The 24,468-nt window shown below is 36.3% G+C and overlaps 1 protein-coding gene across 1 annotated transcript in view; it reads right to left on the bottom strand.

Moving 5' to 3' along the window:
• LOC131675344 (disintegrin and metalloproteinase domain-containing protein 11) overlaps positions 1-24,468 on the bottom strand; it is a 2,271,363-nt gene that overhangs the window by 205,054 nt on the left and 2,041,841 nt on the right. Inside the window, exon 17 of the mRNA XM_058954276.1 lies at positions 23,215-23,310. Coding sequence (XP_058810259.1) covers positions 23,215-23,310 — 96 coding nt within the window. The remainder of the gene's footprint in view (positions 1-23,214; positions 23,311-24,468) is intronic.

The raw sequence follows: 24,468 nt of genomic DNA, 5'->3' as shown, positions 1-24,468 counted from the left end.
TGTCTATGACTTTCATTATGGATATATGAAGCGACGAATTGGTGAAAAATGTAAATGACTTTATACTGATACGGACAGCTTCATGTATGAAATTAAAGACGTTGACATACGAGGTCTGTTCAAAAAGTATCGCGAATTTTGTATGTTTTCAAAAATTATTTATTTATTCATGAATATCTATTTTATCTCCTTCAAAGTAATCTCCCTCGGATATAATTCACTTGTGCCAACGCATTTTCCAATCTTCGAAGCACTTAATAAAATCATTTTTTGTGATCTTGTTCAGCTCCTCCTTCGATGCCATCTTTATCTCCTCAATCGTGGCGTAGTGTCGTCCTTTCATGGGCCTCTTCAGTTTTGGAAACAGGAAAAAGTCACAGGGGGTCAGGTCTGGGTAATACGGTAGCTGCAACATGATTGCTGTGTTGTTTTCGGCCAAATATTCGCGGACAAGCAACGATGTGTGAGCAGGGGGGTTATCATGGTGCAAAAGCCAGTTTTTGTTTTTCCACAAATCCGGATGTTTCTTGCTGATTACTTCGCGCAAATTGCGCATAACTTACAGATATTATTCATTATTGACCGTACTACCCTGTGGCGAGAACTCAAGATACACCACGCTCCTGTAATTGAAGAAAACTGTGAGCAACACCTTCACGTTCGACCGAACTTGTGCACGCTTTTTTCGGTCTTGGCTCATGCGGCAGCTTCCATTGGGATGATTGAGCTTTGGTTTCCACATCATAACCATAAACTTATGATTCAACACCAGTTATGATCCTCTAGAGCACATTTGGGTCGTCACGGACCGAGTCCAACATCTTCTGAGCAATGTTAACGTGAAGCTGTTTTTGGTTGAAATTAAGCAGTTTTGGCACGAATTTTACGGCGACCCAATTCATGCTCAAATCATTGATTAAAATTGAATGGCATGAGCCAATCGATGTGTTTAGATTCTCAGAAATTTCTCTAACGGTTATTCGATGATTGGCCAATACTATTTTCTTCACTTTATCAATGTTTTCTTCTGTTGTTGACGGTTTTGGGCGTTCGGCATGTTGTTCATCGTTCACATCTTCTTGGCTCTCTGAGAATATTTTGTACCACCGATAAATGTTGCTTTGATCCAGGGTAGCTTCACCATATGCTACAGTCAACATTTGAAATGCGTCCGCGCACTTTATTTTGTTATTCACACAAAATTTGATTAAGATTCTTTGATTCATTTTTTAGAATAGGCAAAAATCGAAGACGAGCCAAAATACATCCAAGAAAAACAGTTGTCAAAAATTAATTAAACATTCAAAATGGCCGACCTTATCAGCATAAGTAAGAGACATGAGTACCAACATAACGCTACAAAAAAATCAAAAATCAAATTTACGTAGCCCGCGGAAATTCAAAATTCGCGATACTTTTTGCACAGATCTCGTATAGAAGGCAGGATAGTGGCCGGACGGACCTTGATAGAAGGTGAACTATATACCATGGGTCTGAAGACCAAACCAGTTATGGATGACCAAAGTGAAAATCAGTGTGCAGAGCCAAGGAATCGGTGTCATCTAATATAAAATTTGGTGCCTGCAAGCAGTTTTTTGCGGCAGATACCGCTTGTCAATGAGACTCGAAAACCACAGAGCCGCAAGCTAATATTTCGATAAGCAATCAAGGGTTGACGAGCGAGCGCTCGCCATATGAGATACTACAGTCGATGGAAAGCCAAATATGCACTATCAGGAAGTTTGTCAGATACAGTGATCCCAATAATTGAGCGTCATATGGCATACGGGGTTTACGGCACAATGAAAACTAGGAAGGTAACTCAGGACCATCTTTAATTTTAATAGAAGTGGAGATGGTGCAAGATGCCTCAATCATCCATATGCTAAGTAAGGTATAAGTCAGCATAAGTAAGGAACATGAGTACCAACAGAACGCTGCGAAAAAATCAAACATCAAATTAACGTAGCCCATTAATAGCGGATTAATAGCGGAAATTAAAATTCGCGATACTTTTTAAACAGACCTCGTATATGAGATCATGAACGAAGATATTGATAAATTTGACATATCAAACTATCCACGCCATTTTTGCCTGTGAAAATTACGAAAGACAGATACAGACAGACAGGTCCGTAACGACGAATGTCGTTTAATAGTTTTGCGGATGTCCCGTCAAAAGTGTGTGACAGGTGTACAATCGTTTAGCACTGGAAGGTAAATTAGTATAAAATACATATAGATACAGAATAACTTATACGTATGTAAAAAAAATATATGTAGCGTGAGACGCGCTGCGATTTCCTAACTAACGAGAATGGGAAGTTAGCTGTGTGATAAGCGGTCTGAATTATTCTGGCATTATAAGAAGAATGCATAGCTTGTGCAACCATCATTCAGTAAGAGGAATCATCTATAGCAACACTATTCTTTTTTTGTTCATCATGGCACCTATTAGAAGCAAGAAGACCATTCGTTCTTCGAAGCATGTATGGTTCCCAGAAAAAGTTAAAAATCAATATCTTCCTACTAAAGACAAAGACTCAAGAAAAGGAGTGTGGAAGCAGGTTATACGAGATCAAGAATGCTTCCAACGACTATTATGCAACTAACAATAAGTAGCATAATATCGCGGCCACTGATAAAAAAATTATAATAATGATGAATCATATTCTTGAACCTATACTAAAACAGTATATCGACTTAATGAATTAAAAATCTAATTGGAGATGGAAGAGAAAGCAAAAAGAGGGGGGGCAGTCTTGGCGGCGCGAAAAAGTTTAGTAGCGGAGATAAAGGCTTTAAAAGAGAGACGAGCTCGGAAAACGTCATTCTGTTAGAAGAATCATCAACAGAAGTATCCGCCTTCTTTGCCTCTATTCTCAAACTAAATCTCTACTAGCAAGATGGACTTTGAAATATTAAATAAAATTGCTGTAAAGCTCTTTCATCTACTATCAGAGAAAAATCCTTATGATCTTGAACAAAATCTTTGTTATTTAGTGACAGAATTTATGAAAGAAATAATAATCGAGTCATTCTTAAACTCGAATCCGAATTACTAATTATATTGCCAGACAGAATTTCAAGAGCCATTATAAAACATTACAAAATTTATATATTACTTACTGAAAATGTACAAAGATATTATTTATTTATTGAATATCAAAGCTCTGATAAATATCATTTTATTATTTAATGTAACAAATGTATCGTTATTTCAATAATGCTTGTACAAAAAATTTTACTATGTATGTTGTAGAGAAGTAAATGAGTCATGGGTGTTTCTACTAAAGCAGGTTTTAACTTGTGTTAATGGACTCACAAGTGATGATGTTCAAATAGAAGTACCTCACAGATGAGCGGAGGTTGGGGTTCTTACCATTAAAAATAAAATAAAAATTATTTATTATTATGATATTTATTCGAATAAAAGTTATTTTACATAAAATTCTTTATTCTTTCATGTGTAGAAATTCTTATCTATCCATGACTTGTGCGAGTTGTCGAATCGCAATCATTTTACGTATACTTGATTGCCACGTTTCTTTAGAACTTTTTCAATAAGATGAACATCAGAATACATAGCCTTCTCTAGTTCTTGCTCGTAAAAACCTTGGATTGTATTTGTAGTCTCTAAAGTGGTATGTAACAGACTTTGTCTTTACGATCCTTTCAAGAGTAAAAATTTCTGTAGATCAGTTGAAACTATATCCTTTTTCAAAAACGTTTTTCGACTTGCTCACTAGTACTTTATGGTCTACTCGGAATTTCGGTTTATTGAAGAAAAGTCGTTAGTCGTAAGGGAACCATCTCAACACTTATATTTCATTCTCTTTAGATACGTCTTTAGGTTTCATATCTATGTATGATGATTTCGATTATTGTAAGATTCTATTATATCAGGGAGAATTTAAGTCCACTTATAATTTTCTCTTTGACTAATTTTTTACATAATATTTTTGAAGTTGGAATAGCTATTCAATATCCACACAGTCGAAGCAGTCGAAGCAAACACCTGCTCAGTGCTTATTACACACAGGACGAACGTAACCAAAGTAGCATAGCTTAGCTTTTCTATCTTTGTTGCATGTGAAAAAGCACATCGTTTAAAGTTTTTTAATAGATAAATCTTGGAAACATTTACTTTGTCTATTCGTAACGAATCGATACCTAAAATTGTACTTATTGCTGAGTGAAGGAAGTGCTTTGGGTAAATTATAAGTCATTAATATTTCTTTTATTATTTTTACAAGATCTTCCATCTATTCTTCAAAACATTCTTATGCTGACCATTTTTTTACTTGTTCTCACTATGTAACTTGCTCATTAATACGACTTTGAAATTTGTAGAATCTTGATTTAATACGTCAAATAAGTTTCGTAATGACCATTTATTGGTTTACCTTGATATTGTAAATGAATGACATAGCTGATCATCGATAAGCTGATCATCGATACATCGATTCTATCCGTTTATCATGTTATAATGCTTAACCATATCTGCTTTATTTACAGTAATCCCAATCGCTATTTTAAACGTTGAAACAAGCATTACAATCTTTTTTTTCTTTGGGATGTAACACACTAAAAATATTTTAACACTGTGGCAGAAATTATTGCCTGAAATAATTTTACAAACGATTTTCATCTCAAGCGGAATCTTACGCTTATTTTTTCTACCAGTGCCCGATAAGGTCAGATTATAAGATTGTACCAGTATTCTAAGTAATAAAGGAATTATTGTGAACTAATTGATCATATTATCAATAGTTAAAAGTGACAGTATGATTAGTTCTATGAATTGTATCTTCAAAAAAAAACAAAATTCCGATGCTGATTCTGAAGCTTAAAGTCCATGTCCTATACCTTAGTGAGGTATGATATAAATCTGAAAACACAATAAATTATTACAAATTCAAAATATAATATACTTAAAAAATAAGCAATGAAAATAATTTTACCACGTAGAAAGTTAACGGATCATTAAGAATTTTCAACATGAGTCTGTATTAATCGAGTCTTGACTTCATATACATACAATGCTTACAGTTGTCGCAAAAACCATGCTGCTGCTTGTTTACTGTATGTTATTAGGATTATAATTCTCTCTGTAGATATTTATAAAAAAGAGTATCATAGATTTAGCGAATTGGAGAAAGTTGATTTTTAATATTTCTATTTTTATTGATATTAAACTATAAGTATAATATTCCAAAACTGAATTGTAAATATAAAAAAATTTAATTCAAAAAGTATGAAAACTCTGTAGAGTTCCTTTTTCACAATTCCATAATTTCTCTGCAACTACTTTCCATATATCGGAATGGTAACTATATCAATCAATGCTTTTTGATTTTAGGTATGTCATGGCATGGTGATAGTAGTTATGAAATTGAACATTCTCAGCAACAATTTGAGTAAAAACTTCTTTAATTTTTTCATCAGTCTATTCAACGATAATATTAAATATTTCATTGTTGCATAAAACACTCCAAAATTAATAAATATTCTCGTAATTAGCAGCATGGCTTATTGATTCAGGTATGTAATCAGGCGGGGTAAACTAATTTGACCTAAAATAACTTTTAACATGAATACAATTGCAATAATTTTTATTTTGTAATATAAAAAACTGATCAAGAAATTATCAAATCCTGAGTCTTATCAGTATTCGTGTGATATGTTAGCAACATAATAGATATACCGTACGCAATCCTGCACATAATACACACGTTCTTCAGTTTCAAAATTGTATGATCTACCGTACCGGTCATAAATTTCCGAAAATTTTATGGAAGAAAAGCCATTTATTAAATAAGAATATCTTCGATTCTATTAAACATCGATTAAAACTAAAAATGGCAAATTTAAGTAGAGGAGAAATACTAATTTTTTATAGGACACGAAATTTTTTAAATTCATTGTTTCTATTTTTTTACTATAAAACAATTACTATTTCTGTTGTTACTGTTGTTTCATTGTTGTTGTTGTTATTGTTGTTGTCGAAAGCTAAGTAGTATTATATTGAAGATTTTTTTCTGATTTTGAGGAAATGACGATGGATCTATTACACACGTTATATTATGTTACTTATAATTAACACATACAAGCGAGAAACAAAAATAGCTAAACTCTCTTGTTACGCGAGCGTACTAAAAATCTGGTGAGGATATTCCTATACCTAGCCATCGCTACGAACCTCAAGTTCGGAGTATGATTACTGCTTATCTCGGCGCGCACATAGACAATTCTCTTTGGATTTTCCCAAATGTGTATGATGCGTCGTATACTTAGATGCAAGAGTACGAGTAGTATATTATTTATATTACTCGTACGACCTATGTTTTCAAGAGCTATTTATTACATGTATATTATAGTTTTTGCAATGACTAAAAGTAAATTTACCATTAGATATTCACTTGAATGGTTGACAGTGCTCATTGCACACATCTCATTTCTGCACTTAGGTACAATAAATTAGTAAAGACAACCGATTTTATCATTATCACTTCACCAAAGTGCAGCAGCTCAATGAACAAAATTATCGCTATCAAAATGTTTTAAAAAAATCATAGTATCAGTAAAAACTTGAATAAAAACTAAAATTTTCTATTAGATACATTCAAAAGCTTTAATAAATCGATAAAAGGTCAATTAATCGTACAAAGTTGTATAATGATTTTAATTAAAATAATAATTAAAAACAGTTGGCACCAACGAGGTTACGTTATGAATCTTGTCATTTTTTTATGAATAAGTATACTTCTAAAATAATCAAATTACCTTGATTGGTCTTTTCTAGATGAACGACCGTTACATCCGTCAACACCTCCAAACTTTTCAAGTTATCGTTGAAATCTAGATAAATTGTCATTAATTACATATGCCTACAAAAAAAAATGAAGTTTAATGTCCATTTAAACCGTTTCATTTTGGGCAAAATAAATACGTTCAGCCTTAACATGACTTTAACCTTGAACCTTTTATTTCATAAAACGGACACCACATTTGAATTTAGCGACCCCTGTATCGTGAAAGAAAGATGATTTGAATAAAGTAGGCCATTTTTCATGAGTTAAATTTCATGACCATATAAGGAGCGTGTCGTGACTCTACTTTTAGATATAGATATAATAACTTTTATTGTTCAATTAAACTGCGTTAATTCAGAGTAATTTCAATGAAACAAAGTATTTTTTATATAGATTTTAGGGTATAGAAAAAGATTATAATATTTTTCATTACTTTTAACTACTAAATCATATCGAATTTTAATGTGCAAATTTAATTTGTCTATTACGTTGTAAATTTTAATTATTATAATAAAGCGGATACTCTGAACTCAAGATGACTATCTCAGAAACATGAGTAAAAATTCGTTTCATTGATAACAGCTTAGTTATTATTGTTATCAATAAATAAACAATTACTTGTATATGAATCGAAAGCGTTAATTTTGTACATAATAACAACATTGTTATAATTTATTAATCGTAATTATATTATATATTTGCACTATAAGATTTTGCAGAAATACGAAAATTAATTATAATTCAAATGTTATTAACTAATTTAAGTAGTTCTTTTTTGGAATCACTTCTACTAACGATAAATTATTGCTATATGTAAAATTTTATCATTATTTTATTGTAAATATTGCGCTATTGCATTAACAAACTGCATTAGTTAATAACTTTTGACTTTACTTTTTGTGATAAATGTAAATTATACTTAAATAATCCATATTTACTTCTGTAAATTTTACATGCTTTAGAATTTCGTTAGTGCTGTCTATTCTATTGTAAAAAAGAGAAAATAATTTTGCATACTAGCCTAGACAGCTCGAAGAGGGCTATCCTGCGAAAATAGGCGGGAAAATCTGTGTAAAAATACGCATGATTTGGGAACAGGCTAGCATTCTCTCCTAGCCTTGCAAAGTTAGCGTTCGAGAATGAATAAACTTGGCTTATACCTAAGTTATTTCTCTCATGTGATTAACTAAGCAATTCTTTCCTTTACTATTGTGATGTACATTCGACTCATAGAACATTTCGCGCTATGAGAAACTTGGGCTGAATTACATCTTTTTTTTTAAGAGAGACTTAAGCTCTGCTTATGGGACACTTCGCACCATAAGAAACTAGAGTAAAGTCTATCTTTTCTTAAGCCCCATTCAAACAATTATAGATATTTCATTTATAATTTTACTTCAAATTCAATACTCATATATACTCGTATTTTCTAAGTTAAAATTCTTACTCATTAACACGACAGTCCACAAGATTACGAACAAAATAATAAATAATAAATGATATTAACATCACATTACTATTGTTTTTTGGATATGGCGAATAAATATTTTTCAATCAATCAATTAATCAATCTCTCTCTCTCAATCTCTCCCTCTTTCTTCTTCGCTCTTTGTTACTAGGTCGTTCTGCTTCGCTTCATTTCCCCTCACGGTTTCACCAACCACCTTACGCCATTTCTCAAACAGGAAGAATAAGTATGGGAGTATGGATACATATACACACTCTCAGCGTGGCTCGGCATAAGGATATCGACAAGAGCCCAACGGAGAATACCGGAAGAGCCGTGATTCTCCGTTTAAAATATTTTTTATTTATTTTAAAAACAAAATTTTATGTATATATTGTAACAGTGGCTTAAATAAATTGTTATACGTGGTAACCGAGTACTGCAGCGAGTGAATTTCGCGCGGATGAAAACGGGCGCAAATTCGCAAAATCAACTAAAGACAAATCAAATTAAATGCCTACTATTACTGCGAGTGGGAATCAGGTAAAAGTCAACAACAGATTAAATATTGAGCGTTACTTAACCTATTAAGGCCCATGAAAAATCTGGATAAGGTAGCAACAAAGTAACTACGCCAACTTTTGCATAATTAAAATATAAAATATTCATGTTTTTTCTTCTATTTTTTGTAATTGATTGCGAGAGGGGATAGCCACCGTGTGCCTGGGCTAAACTTTGCTAAATTTCTTTTACTGGTTCAATCCCAGTAAAGAAAGCCAGCGCTGACTTTCACGTTCGCTCTTTTTGGGAAAGGATCAAATGAATAAATTACACAGGCCGACAGAATTTGACAAAAATATTTTACCAAGAACCCGAGTATAGTATTCCGAAGGTTTTTTGCGCGCTGAATCCGAATCCAAGGTCAGAATTACTCTGGTGGCTCCGGTTTTCGAGATATCCTAACCTTAAAGTGCAAAAAACGCGATTTTTGCCTATATTTGAGGTTATGTAGCAAAGAAAAGAAATTTTTGTTCAAAAAACTGTATACATCAAATTAAAGTATGAGTTTTCTTCTTTCAAATGCCGTTGAGTATGCTCGGATATCTTTTTTTTCACGAAGTTACACAAATTTGAAAATTTCAAATTTTATGAATTTAAAAAGCACCACATCATTCAACCCATGCTATCTAACAAGTAACCATATTAAAGAGCCACTCACCAATTTAAACCAAACTTGGAAATATGACAAAACACTAAAAAATATTGTGAACATCGTGCTTCTATTTACAAAATGCTCTCTTACGGGTAGAAACCACCCCTGCCAACCCCTAAACAGGCTCACCCACATAACCCTGGGTAGAGCAAGTTTAATTAACTGCTTTTTGATAAAAAAACTCATTTTCTAATTACAGGTATGCGTGATCGATATCTCGAAAACCGGAGCCACTAGAGTAATTCTGACCTCGGATTCGGATTCAGCGCGAAAAAAACCTTCGGAAAACTATACTCGGGTTCTTGGTAAAATTTTTTGTCGGCCTGTGTTATCGAAGATAAAGTAATACATTTGGCGATCCCATTTATTGACGCCTTTCATATACACACACGCTACAAAATTCACTTCGCCGTGGTGAGCGCGCGCGCTCAGACCTTTCCGCGACCAAAGTTCGCGGGATCACGCGAGCGAAATCGTTCAGCGTGTGCGATAATGTTCACTTAGAATCCGCGAATCTGAAACCAAGCGAGAGCTGGCACGAGAGAGATACAATTAGGGTTTGACCCACCAGGCACCGACGATCCGTCGGTGGATAGACGACGCCGGCGGAAACGTAGTCCGGCTGGGAACGGCGCCCTGGTGATGATGGTCACTGCTGCAGGAAGGACCGCAGCACGGCCTTTGCCTCTGTGACGCGGAATAATCGCAGCTCTAGGTTTAACTGCAGACAATTCCCTTTTGCTGGCGGTCGTAATAGCGCGGCACTTATTATATTCGCTAGCTCGTAGGAGTAGTAGTTCGATCCTCTTTATGCTCAAGACGGCCCTAATTGCTTAAGAGCTCACGTCTCACTGGCCTTTCTTCACTCCTATTTTTATCCGCCACGCGCCGCCACGTTCCCACTTCTTCCGCAGCCAAATATCGGCCAATATAGCTCTCCTTCTCTCGCTCTTTTCACTCTCGCTCGCACTCACGGCGACACCTCGCCGACCATCGCGCTCCTCTCTCCCGGTCCTGTAACGACACAAGCATGTAGCCGTTGTATGGTACATGCTCGATCGCTACGCTCATGCGAGGAGAGTGCTGCGCACAGGGCCAGCGTACTCACTGTAGCGTACTCAGTCACATGTTTATAAAAAATTATTCAAACAAATTACTAAAAAATTCTTAATTTTGGAAAACTGAATGCAACAATCGGTTCTTTTGGAAAAATCATGACAAAAACTTTTGTAACATTTTTTTGTCAGAGTCCGATTTGCAGTGTGAAATGAGGATAAACATCCCACGTTTCCAAGTACTTATTGTTCTGTATGAAATATAGACTTATGAATCGATTTCTTGATTGTATAATAAAAGTGGATAAATATTTTTTATTTGCCGAATCTTTCCGCGTTAGAGATCACGTTTGAATTGTATCTTTTTTATTCCTGTGATGCGATTGTTTATTTGCATTATACACTAACAAATTGGACTCTGACAAAAAAATGTTACGTAAGTTTTTGTCATGATTTTTCTCGTAGAATCGATTGCTGCATTGAGTTTTACGAAATTAGGAATTTTTCAGTTATTGCAAATGGCTAAAGAAAAAACAACTATATTTTATTTTTTGATTATGCAAATGTTAGTCTAGTTACTTTGTTGCTATCTTATCCATATTTTGCATGGGCTTTAATAGGTTAATACTATGAAGTAATCTACGTTTTTATTGCGTCTCTATAATACAAATATTGACGTTTGGCGAGAAACTTAGTCGTACGTAAGGACATGTAGGCTAATCAATAAAGCCAAAAAAGAGAAATTTTGTAAACTTAATCTTAACAATAAAGCGACTATGCAAAGTTGTATATTGCTATACGTATATGCCTCCAACTAGCGATTTTCATTTAATAACTTTCGCTTTCATTCTCGTATTTCTTATCGCGACCTTATCGTACTTACGCACGTACTTTCATTAACCAATCTCTATTCATTACAATAAAAAGTTTATAATCTTTAGATTTCTTTTTTTCTATAAATTTACAAGATGTTGTTAAGTTGATATCCCTCTCATCGGTTATTATTTTTATTTATTTATTTAAGCAAGTTTAATCCTATAAAGGATTATTTTGCAGAAAAAGGAAAGAATATATTGATACATTGTGTATAGCGAGTCAGATGGAAGACAGAGATATAGTACATATAATTTTACATCAAATAAGAATATTATGGCTGATTTTGGCATTATAACACAAGACTACAATCCTACAATCATTGAAGAACGTATATAAATGACGAGCAATTTGAGCATCAATATTATTTAGTAAGACTGTGCTAGAGGAAGGAACATTCTTGAGATCTTAAGTTTGTTAATAAATTTACTTCTTTGTTTATCGAACTAAGTACATTGACACAGAATATGGTCGAGATCTTAAAATTAAAAAAGCCCGGATCTCTGCAACGGGGGACCCACCCACCTTGAGAGACGTCCTTACTGACAGTTCCAATATTTTCGCCCAATCTTTCAGAGTGAATTATTCTGTCCCAAGTCAAGTGTTGAATGAATTTGATGAATATAAAGGGGCAGGCGGCAGTCGCAAGTTTATCCAAAAGGATTTCAACGTTGAGCTTATCAAATGCGTCTTGAATATCTAGAAATGCAGAAATTATGTCTTTACCCTCAGAAAAAACTTCCTTAAACTCCAAAGTTAGGATAATCAAGTTATCAATGATGAATTGTTCTTTTCTAAATCCAGTCTGTAAATTAAGAAGAATGCTATTGGTTTCAACCCATCATTGCAACTTGTTTTTGAGCATAGTTTTGAATACTTTGCATAAGCATGAACTAAGAGCGATTGGTCTAATGTCTGACGAGCGAGTACTTTTACTGCTGAGAGCAGAAAAATTAAATTAAATATTAAATTCTGCAAAATTGAACACATATTCAAGAAGAGGATTGGACAGTTAGGCAGAACGTCCGGATTGTTAAGACACCAGCTTGGACTGATATGATCTAGGTAATCGGGAATAAGATCAGTGTTCTTGTAGTTATTAGATGAACTGTTTGGAGTGGTTTTAACCTATTTATTCTTAAGTAACTTAGATTTATCCTAAACGCATTTCTGATTTATGTTAAAGTTGAGCGTTTCAGCAAAATTATGAAAATCAGCTCTTTTTTAGCTTAAAAAATCTTACGGGCCAGTGCAACGGCTTTCTTGTATTCAATAAAATCATGTTGTTTTTTGGAGGAATACCATTTTTTGAATGCTGTTCTTCTGAGTCTTTTAATTCTGTTGCAGTCTAAATCCCGGCGAGTACTGGATTTCGGTGGATTTTGTTATTAAAGATTCTCCTTACAGGCGTATTTGTTTTAATTCCATTGGTAAAATGATCAGAGCCTTAGATTTATTATTGACTAATACATTTACTTTATGAGCAAAGTTATTCAAATTTATATAAGGTCAAGATTAAAAAAATAGTTTGAATTACGGCAAAAGCAAGTGTGAGAGTCGTAATTGTGTAAGAATGTATCCGAATTTACATAAGCCAAACGAAGTCATTGACCATTAGCATCGGAGTCTGCAGATTTCCACGACGTCTAATGGGCATTAAATTCACCGGTAATTAGCAAATTTTCATTTTAGTAATAGTATCAAAAACAGTGTTTCATTTGTTTTGGGAATGATTATTTCCACGAGCTCTGTAGTACATATGAAATACGAGATTAGGAGTGACATTCGTAATCTTAAAGACTAGATATTTAAAAATTTGACTTAGAGAAAGCGCGTTGTCGATATCTTTATATGCTATGTTGTTCTTGATGAAGGCAATGATTCCCCCTCCTTATTGTTGTAGTTGATCTTTTCGTAGAGTCTTAAAACTAGGGAAATGTAGACTAATGTCAATATTATTCAGCTGTGATTCGACATACACTATAATGTCAACTTGCTAATTAACTCTATCGGGTGTAGCAAAATTAAATAATCTAAATAAAAAACTAAATAAACTAAGATCATATACCGGAAAATATTAATTGTTCACCTATTAACAACTCACGTGAGAAAACAACTACGAAACTAGACATATTTACATTGAGTACTAACAGACATAAAAATAATATAGTCATTTCAAAAATATATACGCTACATTTAGCGAAAAATTGTGACACATAATATTAACAGTTTATTTCCTGAACGACCTTGCGGTGCATCAAGAATCAGACCATATAACGTCGCATTACTAATTATTTTTAAAAGAAGAAGGTTCGGAAGGCGCGTTCGCTTTGCCGCGGAAAGCGCTGATGGGCTCTCGTTGCCCAAAAATCTCGATTACTGCAGTTATTAGACAAGGAGAGAGAACAGGAATTATCGAGAATTATATATTTTTAGCGTTCTTTATTCACACTTGCTTCTTATTTACAATGCTTCTTATTTACAATGCGGCTTTACGTATCGGAGGAAAAAGCCGTGCGAGCTCGTCTCCGTGCGAATGAACGCATCGGAGACAAAGCATGACCTCACACTTATTCGTTAAATAGTCCTAGTAGTCGCGGTACGATCCAAACGCACTCGCATCTACTCCTCCGTGTCCCGATGGTTTTCCGCCGAGAAAAAGAAACGAAGGGCCCACCAAAAATACAAAGGATACCTATCCTGAGGCAGGGGTGTCGCTGAAAATCTGGTGAGCTGCTGCTGTTGATCTGCTGCTCGATGACGCCTTTGTAGCTTTCGTTGCCTATCCTTTTCATTGCTGTTCTTAATTCCTAGTAGCGATGGGGCTGTTGTTCGCTGTGTACTTCTTCGCCGCTTCCACGCTGCCACAAGAGAAGGCAGATGTCCGTCCGCGTCTTCTTTGTTGTCTCGACACTACTCATAATTAGATTTTCTCATTATCTCTTAGCTTATGTCGTAACGCTAGTCTAGCCAGTACTGCCCGCGCTCTATCCCTTTTTGTGGCATATTATTGCGCCTTCCTTCAATACTCAAAATCGGCCGAGCACCGCCGGCTACGTACACATGTGCGGATCACGCCGATGACACATTTCATTCGCTATCTTTCTCCTCTTCTCGCCTGTAGCCCTCAGCCGCTCCGACCACCGACGCCGATCAAAAATCAGACTTGAAACAAAGCCACATCGAGCGTCGATACTTGTTTTGAACGACCAAGACATCGATATGGCAGTGACGAAGGGGAAGGCATGCGGAAGAGAGAGAGAAACGTACAGGGCAAACGATCTCAACGATCGTCTCATCCGTCACACCTTTTCCCAAGTCCAACGATAACACCCAGATAATTGGTGGACAACCTCTATCTGGAGCGCTCTCGAGTCTCGAGTCTACTGGAGCGGCCGCAAGTGTAGCATTATTTGAACTTATATCGCAGGCAGATCTTGCACCGACCCTGGCAAAATACATGAGGATAGTGCGGCTACGGCGCTTCGCGCTGCAAAGTTGCACTCCTGATGCCCTGGACGTAGATTAGTAGGCTGGTGAGTAGGAGTAGTGTGTAGGTTTTGAAAGCTCCGGTAATGTATGAATATGTATTTACATGGGTGGATGTTACCCTTCCTTTTTCTCCTTTATCCCTATGAATATCCAGGACATTCGTCAATGATCCTCGGGGGAGAGATCTTGAGGGTATCGTTGGACTTGGAAGGAGGTATAATGGGTGAGGCGATCACTGAGATCGCTCGTCCTGTTTACCTATCTCTCTTCCACGTGCCTTCCCCTTTGCCGCTGCCACATCAATGTCTTAGTCGTTCGAACCAAGTATCGACGCTCGATGTGGCTTTGGTAAGCTTCAGGAGCGCATGATGCGCGATAATGTGCGAAATCATGAAGCGACCTGTTACATTCATCCGTTACCTTTTCAAAAGACCCAGCAATTCCGCAGGCTGTGTCCGATTGATCTGTTGCTTAAGAGTCCGCACAGCCCTATACTTCATAATTTCGGGCATTATTGTGCTCGACGCCTTACCCAACGGCATCTCGGCAGATTGTTTACTCTCCGCGCTACAAGATATACGTATATCAATTTATACGTACATATATAACGTCTTTATAATTTATATGAGTTACTCTAGAAATAAATAAATAAATAAATTAAACTTTCAATTAATTTTTACTTTATTAAGTATTAATATTAAAAAAAAGTCAAGAGCGATAGCCCAAAAGGAAAATACTATGATATTCGCGCAGATGGGTATCAAATTCTCGTAGGACACGCATAAAGTCGGCGATCATCATACTTTCTTTTCCTTACAAATTGCACCAACACCCACGATTCGCCTTTCTCCAAGGAATAGGATTTCTCCAACAGGAAAAAGACAAAATAAAAGACAAAAAAAATAGCGCGTATCAGGCTCATTAAAACTGTGGATCACAGCTATATTGTTCTCCTTAATTGCGTGCAGCTCTGCCTCAACCACCTCAACCACTTCACGCACACACGTGTTAAGCACGTTTCTGAATTTTACGGTCGATTTCTATTGATGTCCATGTTCACTATTTTCCATCACAATCGTTCGTTTATACATGAGTACCTTCACGAATATATCTTTGTTATAGGATATTTCATATACATAATATATTTTTTCATCTATATTCCGCTTATATGTATTACTTAAATTTGATGTCAACTTATAGTTTAGTTAGTTTATTTATTTACAACTTATATGTTACATTTGGTTTTCATTTCTTTTATTACAATTGTGTCTCGTATCCAGTTTGTGTAATTGATAATGTATGTGTTTTATGTGTGTGTGTGTGTGTGTGTATGTTTTGTGTATATGTGTACGTATGTAGGTCTGTCTGCAACTCTTGCGTTCTCGTCTTCTGTCTGTCTGTTCCGCTCTTCTTCCCATTTTTCTGTTGATTAATCTTGGCTTCCTCTCTCTCTCTCTCTCTCTCTCTCTCTCTCTCTCTCTCTCTCTCTCTCTCTCTCTCTCTCTCTCTCCAAGATCTATCTTTTCCGCTCTTCTGTTTTTCTCTTTCTTGCATATTTTCTTTTCAACTTTTTCCTTTGTTACTTTCTTTTGCCTTTTCACCTTTGCCTTTCCTTTGCTTTTGCTCTCATTCTTGCTAATCATTTCATCTATCTTTCTCTTTATTAGGGCTTTGATACCTTTTTCTTAATTCCTATTGCTCCCTCTGCCTTTCCTTTCCTCAACCTCACTTATTTTTCCTTAGTATCTTATAATTTGTCTTCTAATTTACCTTTTTCTTTCTCTTCTTCGGTTCTTCTTCTTTTCTATTTTGCTCCATCCTTCAATACCTACTTCCTCTCGCTTGTGTAGTTGCTAATACTTATGTTTTGTGTGTGTGTGCATGTTTATGTTTGCGTGTGTGTGCCTGTTTTGTGTGTACGAGGTGTGATCAAAAAGTAAGGTGAATTTTGAAATTTAGCGGGCTACGTCCGTTCGATCTTCGACTTTTTTATTTGGTTATGTCGGTACACTCGTCTAGAACATACGTTCCAAATTTCAGCTTTGTAGTATGTTTGGTTTGTTTGTGAGAGGCATCAAGGTTAGAAGTGTTTTGCGTGCTCCACGATTTGCTGCTGTCTAAAAACATGGATCAAAGAGTTTGCATTAAATTTTGTGTGAAAAATGGAATCAAATGTTCCAAAACACTTGAAATGCTGAAAGTGGCATACGGTGAGTCTACTTTAAGCCAAAAAAATGTTTACAAGTGGTATAAACTCTTTCAAGAAGGCCGAGAAGACACCGACGACGAACCTCGTTCTGGACGCCCCAGCACATCAACAACTGATGAGAATGTTGAAGAAGTGAAGAAAATAGTGTTGGGAAATCGTCGAATTACCATTAGAGAAATTGCTGATGATATTGGCATCTCATTTGGTTCGTGCCAATCAATTTTGACGAGTGTTTTAGACATGAGACGTGTGTCAGCGAAGTTTGTTCCGAAATTGCTCAATTTCGACCAAAAGAAACGTCGCATGAGCATCGCCCAAGAGCTACTGAATGACGTCAACGATGATCCAGATTTACTCAACAGGGTTATAACAGGTGACGAAACATGGGTATACGGTTATGATGTCGAGACTAAGACTCAATCGTCCCAGTGGAGGCATTCTGGATCACCAAGACCAAAAAAAGCACGCCAAGTTCGATCAAATGTAAAGGTTTTGCTTACAGTTCTCTTTGACTGCAGGGGCGTGGTGCATCATGAGTTCTTGCCACAGGGTAGAACAGTAAATAAGGAATATTATCTGCAAGTTATGCGCAATTTGCGCGAAGCAATCCGCCAGAAACGTCCGAATTTGTGGAAAAATAAAAATTGGCTTTTGCACCATGATAACGCCCCTGCTCACACATCGTTGCTTGTGCGCGAATTTTTGGCTAAAACCAACACAGTAACGATCCCACAGGCACCGTATTCCCCAGATGTGGCCCCCTGTGACTTCTTTTTGTTCCCAAAACTGAAGAGGCCCATGAAAGGACGGCGTTTTGCCTCGATTGAGGAGATAAAGACGGCATCGAAGGATGAACTAAACAAGATCACAAAAAATGATTTTTTGAAATGCTTTGAGGATTGGAAAAAGCGTTGGCACAAGTGCATTATATCCGAGGGGGATTACTTTGAAGGAGATAAAATAAAAATTGATGAATAAATAAATATTTTTTGAAAAAAATAAAAATTCACCTTACTTTTTGATCACACCTCGTATGTGTGTTTATGTGTGTGTATGTGTAGATGTGTCTGCGAGTCTTGCTTCTCTGTCTTCTGTTTCCGTCTCTCCTTATGGTCTTGCAGTTTCGTCCTTTTGTTTTTCTTTTTCTTTCTTCTCTTCGTTTCTTCTTCTTTTCCATTTTATCTCCATCATCCACGCTATCTTTTCTTTGCTTCCTATTATTATTTTTTCCCATTCTTCCCCTTCCTTTCTGCTTTTTTCACATTTTTCTACTATGTGTTTCCAATTTTCTTCCTCTTTCATACACATTCTGCATCTCTTATTTTCTTCTTTTTTTCAATACGTGCTTCCTCTCGTATTATTACCTAACCTAAACCTTTCCCTTATTTGTAGGCCTTTTATTCTTCCCTGTCATTGAATTTCTTTTAACCTAAACCTTTACATTTCTTCTTTCAGTTCTTTGCACTCGTTTATGTATCTTGATTTTTCTAGTTTTTCTTCTAGTTCTTTTTCTTCTTTTTTCTTTAGCTCATCTCTTATTTCTTTCCAAAACTCTTCTCTCATTTCATCTCTCTCTTCCCTCTCTCTGTATATTTTACTATTTTCTAGCCTTTCCTCTCTCTCCTCCTTCTTACCCTTTTTATCTTTTTCATTTCTTTCCCTTTTCTTTAGTTCTCTCCGTGCTTCTTTTTTTATTGAGCCATCTCTTTCTTGTTTTATTTTGTTTTCATACCTCATTGCTCTTTCTAATGCTGTTTCATTCATTTCTTGTCTTCCTATTTCCCATCGTATTAGGTAACTTGGCGTGTTTCTATCTAATCCTAATACCCACTTTATGTATTTTAGTTGTAGTCTCTCTATTTCCTCATATCTCTTCCATCCCCAGATTTTTACTCCATACATAATCACGCTTTCACCAGAGCATCGAACAGGTTCATCCTTAGCTCCCAGTTTTCTCTAAATAGCCTTTCTCCTAGCCCCCATAGTCTTCCGAGTCCCATATTTATTTTCCCTTCTACCTTCTTTATCTGCTTTCATTTCCGTTATTTCTGCTTATCACATATCCCAAGTAGTTGTACTCTTTAACCATATCTATCTTCTCACCTTCCCATTCGAATTATTCTTCGTTCCTCCTTCCTCCTCCTCTCTTGTATTTCATTATCTTTGATTTTCCTACATTTAACTCTAATTCCCTTTCTTCCAGGGATCTTTTTAATTTTTTCAGCATTGCTTTCATTCCACTTTCACTCTCTGCCATCATCACTATATCATCTGCATATCCTAATATCTATATTTTCTTCCTTCCTATCACTACCCCTCCTTCCTGCACCTGCTTGATCTTCACTTCCAGGTCGGCGAAGGCAAGATTAAATAGCGTGGTGCTCAAAGGGCACCCTTGCCTTACGCTTTTGTAAGTCTCAAACTCCCCAATTATTTCTTCTCCCACTTTTACCTTACTCCCTGTTTTCTTGTATATTTCTTCTATTCTTTTCCTAATTTTTCTATTTATCCCTTTCTCTTTCATTGTTTCCCATATTTTCTTCCTCTTTATCTTGTCAAAAGCGGCCTTCATGTCGGCAAAGAATACAAACAGTTTTCCTCCTTTTTCCCTTATTTCCTTCCCTATTATTGTTTATAATATATATATTACGTCCATTGTTCCTCTTTTCTTCCTAAATCCCATCTGCTTATCGCTTAGCGTTTCATTAGCTTCTAGTTCTCTTTCCAGCTTTTTCCTCAGTATTTCCGCATATATTTTATATCCCGTGTCCATCAGCGTTATTCCTCTATAGTTTTCGACTTCCTCTTTCCTCCCTTTCTTATATCTTGGTACTATTATTCCCTTCCTCCATTCTTCCGGATATCCTTCTCCGTTCCATATTCCGTTTAAGCATTTTGTCATATCTTTTATCAGGCCTTCCATGCCTTCCATCCACGCTTCATTTGCTATACCATCTTCTCCTGTCGCCTTTTTCTTTTTCATTTTTCTTATTACCTCTTTTACTTCTCTTTCTTTGATTTCTTCACCTTTCTCTCCTTCGCTGTCTTCGGTTTCTTCCCCTTTGCTATCTTCCTTTTCTTTCTCTCCCAGTTGTTCCTTGAAATGCTTTAACCATTCTTCATTTCCTATATTTTCATCTAATCCAATTCTTTTCTTCCTATTGCCATTTACTTTATCCCAGAATTTTCTTCTCGTCTTATCTTTTCTTATTTCTTCTGCCACTCTTTTCCCCTCATCTTCTTTTGCTTTTCTTATTTCCTCTCTGTATTCTCTCTTTGCTTCTAGATATTTGCCTCTGTCTCCTTCCCCTTTTCTTACCTTATTTAACTCTGTCATCACCCTAGCCCTTTTTATCCTGCAATCTTTACTCCACCAGCTTTTTTTCGATCCTTTTTTTTTATCTTCTTTTTTAAAACTGCGTTCTTCAATCTATTTTTTATCTCTTTCCATTTTTCTGTTCCCTCTATTGCGTCTATCCATCTCTGATACTCCGTTATACCTTCTACGCTCCAGTCGTCTATCATTCTTTCTTCCTCTTCTTTTCTTTCTTCCGCTGTTTTGTCTCCCAATTCCATCTCTATTGGTAAGTGGTCCGACTTTACCCTCTCCTTTATTTGAACCTTTTTTATCGCCTCATCACCTTCCTCGTTACCTACTACATAGTCTATCGTTGACATTCCTCTCGCTCCTATATATGTTTTTTCTCCCTCTTCATCTCCTTCTTTTCTCCCATTCGTTACCACTAAGCCCCTTTCTCCTAGCCATTTTATTATTTCTTCTCCCTCTGCGTTTAACACTTTATCCTTGGCCTTTATTTCTAAGCTTTCTTCTGTCTCCCATTCTCTCCCTTCATTTCCTGTTCTTGCGTTGAAGTCTCCTCCTATAATTATTGTTTTTCCTCTGTTCTCCTCTATCTCTTCACTTAGGTATTCATATTTTTCCTTCTTCTCATGTTGCATAGACACCGATACTATCATGTATTCCCTCCCTCCGATCTTTATTTCTCCTACTATTACCTCACTTGTCCTTTCTTTCTTCCATTCAACCTTATTCATCCCTTTCCTCTCTCTTACCGCCATTATTCCTCCCCCTATTTCTCTCCTCCTTCTTCCTTCCCTTCTTGAGTCCCTTCACTCGATGCTATACCCTTTCAGTTGTTTCTCCACACCAGTTCTTGCCCCTACCTCTTCACCCAGGTTTCTGTTAGCCCTATTATGTCGAATTCCCTAACATATTCCCAGTCGTCTTCCTCCATGCTCCTACCCCCCCCCCCCCCCCCCCACGTTCCAGAATAGTATTTTTACTGCCTTTCTCCCCTCTCTCTCCCTTCTCTCCTCTCTCTCTCTTTTATTCCTATTGTTTTCGAAACCCTTCCACCCCCTTTCCTACCATTTTTCCCTCTCTCTCGCTCCACCACCATTCTTCTTCCTCTGATTTCACCCCGTTATGCCACATCTTTACCTCTTTACCTTTACTTCTTATTTCTTTTGCTTTCCTTCTTACCTCCTCTCTTATCCTTCTCTGCTTCCACGTCCAGTCCTGATCTATGTATATCTTTTTCTGTCCCAGCTTCTTTTTCTTCTTCATAATTCCTTCTTTTTGTTCCCATGACGCGCATATAATTTGCCACATGTTTTTTCTTCTTTCTCTCCGATCATCTCTCTCCGCTGTTCCTCCTATTCTTCTCAGATTCACTATCTCTCCTTTCATTTCTAGTTCCTCCCTTAACCAGTCCTGTGCCTCTCCCTTCTTTTCCGATCTTAGCTCTCCCTCTAAGTCTGTCACTATTATATTGTTTATCCTACTTTCTCTATCCATTTTTTCTCTCATATACTCTAATTCTTCCTTATTGCGTACTTCTGTTCCTCTTTGCTTCTTGTTTCCTCCTTCTATACTTTCTTTTAATTTCACGCACTCCTCTTCCAACTGGTTCATCCTCTCTCCCCATTTTTCCTGCAGTTTCTTTTCTCTACTTTCTGCTTTTTCCCTTTCTTTTTTCGTCTCTTTCTTTCTTTCTTCTCTCTCTCTCTCTCTCTCTCTCTCTCTCTCTCTCTCTCTTGTTCTCTCCTAACTTTTCCTATTTCTTTCTCCTATCTTTCTTCTCTTCTTTTCCCCTCTGCCTCCATTCTTTCCATTTTTCCCATTATTTCTTTAAACATTTTTGTCCATTCTTTCCTTTCATCCTCCCATGCCTCTCTTAGATCCCTTATATCTGCCCGTATCTTTTCCATTATATTTTGTGCACCACTACTTTTTCCCACTTCTCTTATCATGTTGTCCAATCCTTCTCCCCCCTCCCCTTCCATCTCGCTCGCCTCGCTTTCACTCTTTCATCTCTTTGCCTCTCTCATTTCTCCTCTATTATTCTCCCTCAGCCCCTCTCCGCTCTCTCTCTCCCCCTCACCACCTTTACTCTTTTCTTCTTTTCCTCCTCTGGGCTTTTCTTATCCATCCTTCCACCTTTATCTCTTAATTTTTCTGTTGTCACAAATCTTTCCATCACTATCCCGTACGCCTTAATTCGACTCTCTAATTCTTCTCGTGATCCCACCTTTATCCCCTGTCTTACCATTTCTGTCTCCGCCTTTACCGCCACTCCTCTCTATCTGCCTTTCCCGCTTTCTGATTTTCTCTCTTATCCTCAACTTTTCTTTTTTCCTTATTCCTCTCTCTGTGCTTTTTCCTACTCTTTTCCAAGCCTCTCTCTCTTTACTCCACTCCTCTTCCGCCTCCACGCTCTTTTCACCTCTATTTCTCTCCTCAAACACTTTTCCTCTTTAACTTTTTCACCAAAACTCGCACTCACAGCCAAGACACGTCCACACTCTTCCACCGGCCTTTCTTCTCTCCTACTTAAATAATATGTTTACACTGATTAATAATGTGCAAAATGTTTAATTAATGTAAACTTTAATAAAAAGCCCGAAAGAAAAAATGTCGCGATACGTGCACAAAAAAGGTAATGCAATAAAATTTGTTACAATGACATAATTTCAATCTAGTTAGTACCATTTCTTATTAAGTAGTATACTTATAGAATAATAAGTAAATTTTATTTATTGCAGTATAATTAAAATTGTATTTACTGAACATTAGTATGCATACTTACACCATGTCCTGAACACTGATGGTTATCGTGATTACTAGGGCATTTATCTAAATCTATGTGAGGGAACTGGTTAGTACAGGTTTGATTAATGCAAATCTGAAACAATTTAAGAATAACATATATTTTATGAATATATTCATATAATATATCGACGTGACGTGCTTTCCGCTTATATATTTTTTATTTCTTATGCTATTGAAGTGAGTTTTATACTGAATATATAATTTTGTTTATTATCTTTATCAAATTAAAACTTTATAGAAAAGGATTGGTTCACAATTAAATATCAGTAATCTTAAAACTTTATACTTTAGTGAAAATAGTCTCACAAATATTTTTTCTATTAGAAAATATATCAGGTACAAGACATTAGTACTAAGAGCATACTAACTGTAATAGTATCTCATTTTTTCACTCTAATTAACTATCATTTTTGGAATTAAAAGAATATGTAAACATATCACGACACCATGAAATAGTTTTAGCTATAAAAGCAAAGCAGCAAGCTGACACTTCAAAGTACATCTGTTTACACTTGGTTTCTTTGTGTTCAGGTACTGTGAGAATTCTAGCATACTTGGCAGCCACCAAGCGAGATGTATGAGAGGAGCAACAAGTAAGAGCAGCGAAAAAGAATGATCGTGAACTAGCTTCACGTAAAACGTACAAGAAGCGCTAGAGTCAGACTACTACACGTTCAGTAGTAGTTCCTAGTATCCTAAGCAATAGAAAGCAAATCTCATCACCCATCATAACCCGCATTCCCTAGTAAGTATACTATTGCTCTGAAGCAAATAACAGACCTGTTGCAAAAGTCATTGCATATAACGAGATCACCGCTGCATGATGAGTGATGAGAAAATGTAAATGGTGAGAGATGTAGCTACTGTTGCAAACATCAATAACGATTTTCTGTCACAGTCTCTTCGTGGATACATTTAGATTAGCTAACACCCAAGACCTAAAACTCCGTCACTCTCCGTGATCTCTCTCTCTCTCTCGCTGTCTCTCTCTCTCTAAATTTTCGGTTAAAATTTCTGAAATGATAGTTTTTGATATCCCAAGGTCTTCTTCTAGTTCTCGCACAGTCATACGACGATCTTGTTCGATTTGCAAGTCGCACCCGCTCAATATTATCTGCGGTTTTTGTCGTCGAAGGTCGGCCGGAACGAGAATCACTATCGACAGAAGTGCGACCATCCTTGAATCATTTATACCACTCTTTTATTCGTGTTTTGCTCATACAGTCGCTTC

Source organism: Phymastichus coffea, unplaced genomic scaffold (assembly GCF_024137745.1).
Source record: "Phymastichus coffea isolate CEN01 unplaced genomic scaffold, Cenicafe_Pcof_1.1 PCOF00019, whole genome shotgun sequence".
Taxonomy (NCBI): Eukaryota; Metazoa; Arthropoda; class Insecta; order Hymenoptera; family Eulophidae; genus Phymastichus; species Phymastichus coffea.
The sequence above is the reverse complement of the archived record's forward strand: the minus strand, read 5'-3'. Positions and strand labels throughout refer to the sequence as shown.